At 56.7% G+C, this 5,219-nt stretch overlaps 1 protein-coding gene across 2 annotated transcripts; it reads right to left on the minus strand.

Annotated features, from left to right (window-relative positions):
- Positions 1-539: 539 nt before the first annotated feature.
- Positions 540-4,601, minus strand: ZBTB32 (zinc finger and BTB domain containing 32). Of its 2 annotated transcripts, XM_041744717.1 has the most exons (6): positions 4,583-4,601; positions 2,528-3,507; positions 2,203-2,276; positions 2,031-2,099; positions 1,749-1,910; positions 540-1,565 (listed from the first exon to the last, which is right to left on the minus strand). In XM_041744717.1, the coding sequence occupies exons 2-6, from the start codon at positions 3,454-3,456 to the stop codon at positions 1,291-1,293; spliced, it is 1,509 nt and encodes a 502-aa protein (XP_041600651.1). In that variant the 5' UTR covers positions 3,457-3,507; positions 4,583-4,601; the 3' UTR covers positions 540-1,290. The 2 variants fall into 2 exon arrangements, with proteins under 2 accessions (XP_041600651.1, XP_041600650.1); XM_041744716.1 differs by lacking the exon at positions 4,583-4,601 and having other exon boundaries at positions 2,528-3,861.
- Between the last annotated feature and the right edge of the window lie 618 nt (positions 4,602-5,219).

Below are 5,219 nucleotides of genomic sequence, written 5' to 3' on the forward strand. Positions count from 1 at the left end.
GGGGCCGGGGAGGCGGGGGGAGGGGCGGCCCGTGCGCAGGGCCGGGGGGAGGGGAGGGAGAGGTGGGGCGGGGCGGCTGCGGCTCACGACAGCAACCAGCGCCGCCGCGGGGCCAGCGGGAGCCGGGGGCTGGGCCGGTCACGCGCGGGGCACCACGGGAGCGGGAGTCCGAGGCCAGTCGGCCGTCACCCTTAGACCGCGCCTGAAGAGCATAGACCCCGTGTTGCGGCCCGAGAGGGGTGAGGCGCAGAGACCTCCGGGTAATGTAGTCCAGGCGCCTCGCTCCTTCCGCCGAGAGCTAGGGCCGCGCGAGAGCTGGGACTATAGGGTCCTAACCGAACCCAGAAAACCATCTCCAGGGCTGCCGGGAGGTGTGGTTTTCGCCCCAAACTCCTCCCATTGCTCCTGTCGAGACGAGGACACGCGTGAACTACTACTCCCAGGGTGCAGTGGGCTTTGGACCCTGGGAACCGCAGAGACCCTGGGAAATGCAGTTCGCGACTTGCCGGAGGCGTGGGCTGGGAAAGGGGCCGCGGCAAAGGAGTAGTCTCGGTCGGAGACGCCACCCGGCTGCGGGTCTGCGAGGCATGGAGGGAAGAGGCTCGAGAGCCGCAGCCTTGCGGTCCTTGTGCTCAAGGAGAGGAGGAGGGTGGCTGCAAGTAGGGTGGAGCACGCGTTCCTGGAGCCCCAGGCCGGGGGTCCCAGACTCAGATTCTGCGCACCGTTGCTTGCTGTGGAAGGGGCGAATAACTTGGTTTCTCAGTGCCTCTTTCAGCGGGGCTTGCTGCTAAATCAGCCTTCCAACAGGGCTTGCTGCTAAATCAACCTGGACTTCGCGGCCCTCGCGGGCCCCTACCTCTGGGGGAGGACAGGGAGACCGGGGAGAAGGAGGCGGCCCCCGCGCTGAACAGTGGATGCACGGCCACCAGGGGCCGCCACAGGACAAGGGGCAAGGCTGCCCTCCTTCCCTCACTGCTCACAGACTAAAGTCTGGACTCGGCTTCTGATCGTGAGAGGAGGGCACAGGAAACTTTATTTTGATGATGAATCACCAGCCCCCGCACAGTTAATTTTCACTCGTGCAAGCTTTACTGCCCACACCCCACACGGGCTCGCTGGCCCAGGCTTCTGGGGCCTGCGGTCATCTGGGAGGCGGCTTTCAGCGCCTTTCTTGCGGTGCTTCTTGGAGCCAAATTTGCTAGGCTGCCGAAACTGCGGTGCTGGGTCAGAAGCCTAGTCAGCCCATCAGGCTGTCTTTCATTCTTTAAGCCAAAGAAGCTGCCAACACCATCAAGTGGTGGAGCAAGGGGACCTATAGGGAGAGGTCGAGGCCCGGGACGGCCTCGAAGAGGAGTAGAGGAAGGTGGAGCGAATGGTCCATCCAGGTGGGAGCTGGCTGGGCGAGTGGCCACGCATGTGCGCCTGCATGGAGGCCAGGCTGGGGCAGCCGGCCCGGCACAGAGGGCAGCGGTAGGGTGCGGCCCCATGCGTGCGCAGGTGCTTGGTCATGGCTGAGAAGTCCCGGGAGCGCTGGGGGCAGAGGCTACAGGAGAAGGGCTTCTCTCCTAGGGCAGGTGGAAGGGGAGGCCAGTGAAAGAAAGAAGGGGATGAAGGCTGGCCTAGGGACGGATCTGGGCGACTGGGCAAGGGAATTGTGTGGGAGCCAAGCACCCAGAGAAGAACTCAGGAGCAAACAGACCGGAGTTTGGAAAGGAGCAGATAATTCGCACTGGGCAGGGAGCCCCTACCTGTGTGGACTCGGTAGTGCGTCTCCATCTGATGCTTGAGTGAGAACCTTTTTCCACAGACAGAACAAGAATGGGGCCGGGACCGAGCAGGTGGGGGTGGGGGAGGTTGTTGGCGTGATGGGCCTGCTGTACTCACATGACCCACACAGGTGGCAAGTGGACCTGTGGGGACAGAGAAAGCAAAGGAGGGCAGGACTGGGAATCTGAGAGCTGGACTACTGGTACTCCCAGACCTCAGGAACTACAGTGGGGCTGAGGCAAAAGTGCCCTCACCCTACTCACCTGTGTGCCTCTGATCAGACTCTTCCATCTCCCCAGGGCTGAGTTTTGTGGGGCACTGGGGGAGGGAACCTGGAGAGGGCAGAGTGAAGTAGGTTCCCTACTCAAGCTGGACTCCTGGAGTCCCAGACTCAGGAAAGAGACCAGAATTTGTACAGGGCACTGAGGGGCTTACCTGGGGCAGGACTGGAGGAGCCCAACTGGTTCTGGTTCCAGAGACCTTTCTCGAGGTTCAGGGACAGTGGGATGCTGGGGATAGGGTGGGGAAGAGTTAACCTTGGCAAAACCTGGGATCCTGGCCAGACCCTTCCTGGAGAGGGAGATGTCATGAGTCCTCCTCAGAGGCTGGGCTTTGACTTCCCCTGTGATGGAAGCTTCTTGTCCTATCACCAGCTCAGGAAATGTAGAGATTAGAGGTGTGGTGCCCTCCTACCCACTGCTGCCTATCCTGAGCCACTCCCTCCCAGCCAAGGAGGTCTTCCGTTAGGCTCTTTACTCACCTCTGGTCCTGTGGCCAGACCTCCTGCCAGGCTCCAGTGATGGCGGTGCTATGGGAGAAGGGAGTGCCATATCTGGGTGGCAACAGCAGGATGCTCCACAGGGCAGGCTGGCCCTCCCCCAACCAAGGGGCCTCAGCCCACCAGGGCCTAGGAATGACGCTGCTTTGGAGGCAACCTGGTGGGGGGAAGGGGCCAGGGAACTCCCGCAGACTTTCCTCAGAGCCCCCTGGACTCTCCGTCACCCACATAATTACTTCTTGTTTTCCATCTGTTCCACCATGGCCAACAGGGGATTGCTTGAATTTCTCCTTTGATCTCATCTGCTCCCTCGAACCCTCCTGCATTGCCTCTGCTCTCTCTGGCCTCTCTCTTTGTGGCCTTTGCTCATGCAGTGCCTCTTGTTCTCTCCAACCAGCTCCAACAAATTTCTCTGGTCTCTGATTTCCATGTCCCTCCAGTCCTCTCTCAGAACCCCTTACAGGTTTCTCTGGCTCCTCCTGATGTTTCTTGAGCCCTGTACCCAGTTCTCTAGCCCTGTCCTGTCGAGCTCTCCTGCATGCCTCTTCCAGGGACTGCACCCCCAAAGTTCTGGCTGCTTCCTCAAGTGGTCCCAGTTCCCCAGGTTGCAGCTCTACACTCTCCCCATAAACAAAGTACAGAAGCTGGGCAAAGGTAGAAGGGCTGATGCCTTTGACCAGAGCCCAGCGGCCCCTGCGGCCCAGCTGCTGGCTCACGCCTGCCAGCACCAGGCTGTGGGCAGGGAATTCTTGGCTCCCCACCGTGATCAAGGTATCACATAGTGCTGGCCGGAGCCTGGCTGCTAGCCGTACCAGTCGATCAGAGCAATAGGGGCTAGGCAGTCTTGTCGGGAACAGGGGCATTGTGCCTTGCCTGGGTACCAATCTCAGAAGATCTGAAAGAAAGGCCATAGTGTGGGGTCCATGGTGGAAAGGGGAGGGAGGAACAGCATATTCTCAAGCCTGTGGAGGTGAGGGGAGAAAGAATGAGTTGCTGGTTCAGAGCTCTCTCTGTCCTGAATGGAACAAATAAACTAACCCAAAAGAGGACCTGCGCTTATCCAGAATCATAACGGAGCAGGGGGTAGGGCTGAGGGTGGAGGTGTCAGGAGAATGGAAATTAGACCATATTCAGGACTTAAAGAGTTAACGACCATATCAAATAGTGAGTTTAAGGCTAGTATAGATGGGTCCTGCCAGTCTCTGACTTAAAGGAGAGCAGACGCTGATACTTCTGCTACTCTAAGCTCTTCTGCAGGGAAAGACCTTGGAGTGCGCCAGGCTTTCTTCTTTCCGAAGAAATCGCCATAACACCCCCGTCAGCCCTGGCAGTTAGGGACAGAGCAAGACAGAGCTTCATGGGAGAGTTGAGGAAGCTAGTGCCACCTCCACCCCCACCCTATCACATGGAGCTGAGTAGTCTTGAGAGGCAGAAAGGGCAGTAAGACTGAGGTCATGGGTGCAAGGAGGGCATGCTCTAAGACACCAACTGGTTATCTCCCTATGGCTGAAACTTCTAGAACATGTCTTCAGAGGAGGACCTAGAAGAAAATCTCATCCAGTGGGTTGAGAGAGCAGGTGCAGAAGCCACAGAAGAGAATGTTCCCAACTTAAGGACAGGGAGAGATTTTCGAGGAGGTTTTGACCCCTTAGGAAGCATGGAAAAAGGAAAATGGGAACTGTAGAAGGGGAGGCTATTTTCTCTCCAGATTAGGATAAGGAGGTGGTTTAATTTTGTTTTTCATAAGCCAAGAGTAAAGAATAGAAAGAGCCAACAAGGCAGTAATTTATCACACATCATAACTACCACAATTGCTTTTAAGAAGAGACCTGGGAACCCAGATATTAACAGACAGACCTAAGTGTTTCAGTGCCCAGCAGGCATATTCCTCAGTGTGGGTTCACCATGAATAAGGACCCTTTGGGGGAGGATTACTACTTGGATACCTCAGGAAGAAGGCTACAGGCTGGCAGGAAGTGGATAGAAAAAGGGGTATAATGGGAGGAAAGTCTCAGCTGGGGAGAAGCAACCACTCACCGGTTGTAGCTTCTTCCTGGACACCGCATGCTCTGAACTGCTGTTGGGGCTCCTGGGTGCCCCCACACACACCCGGAGCTAGCCCCGCCCCTGACCTCACAGTCTTCCATTGGGTGTCCCAAGTATCACTCTGCCACAGTCCCCCAAGGGGGTGTGGTCTTATACCCCTGGCTCTGCTTTACCCCTCCAGGAGAGACCACCACCTCTACTTCCAGATTCAAGATATTCAGCTCCCTTCCTGCCTCCTTATTTCATTTGTGAACTTCTAGAGTCAAAGAAGTTCATATGAGGGGGTGCCAGGCTGGCTCAGTTTGTAAAGCATGCAACTCTTAATCTCAGGGTTGTAGGTTCAAGTCCCATGCTGGGTGTAGAAATTACTTTAAAAAAAAAAAAATCAAGGGATGCCTGGGTGGCTCAGTCAGTTAAGCATCTCCCTTCAGCTCAGGTCATGCATGATCTTGGGGTCCTGGGATGGATCCCCGTGTCTGGCTCCCTGCTTAGTGGGGAGTCTGCTTCTCCCTCTCCCTCTGCCCTTACCCCCCCTCCCCAACTCCCACCCCCACTCATGCACATGCGCTTTCTCTCTCTCAAAAAATTAAAATCTTAAGAAAAAATAAAAATCTTTTTAAGAAAAGTT

This window comes from Vulpes lagopus, chromosome 2, assembly GCF_018345385.1.
Source record: "Vulpes lagopus strain Blue_001 chromosome 2, ASM1834538v1, whole genome shotgun sequence".
NCBI lineage: Eukaryota > Metazoa > Chordata > Mammalia > Carnivora > Canidae > Vulpes > Vulpes lagopus.

What these genes read in the sequence shown, in the direction of transcription:
- ZBTB32 (XM_041744717.1), bottom strand. Translation starts at nt 3,456, where the DNA reads ATGGCCTTTCTTTCAGATCTTCTGAGATTGGTACCCAGGCAAGGCACA. An exon ending in GTCTGGCCACAGGACCAGAG is followed by an intron (nt 2,277 to 2,527) that starts GTGAGTAAAGAG and finishes CCCTATCCCCAG; the next exon opens with CATCCCACTGTCCCTGAACC. An exon ending in GTCTGATCAGAGGCACACAG is followed by an intron (nt 1,911 to 2,030) that starts GTGAGTAGGGTG and finishes CTGTCCCCACAG; the next exon opens with GTCCACTTGCCACCTGTGTG.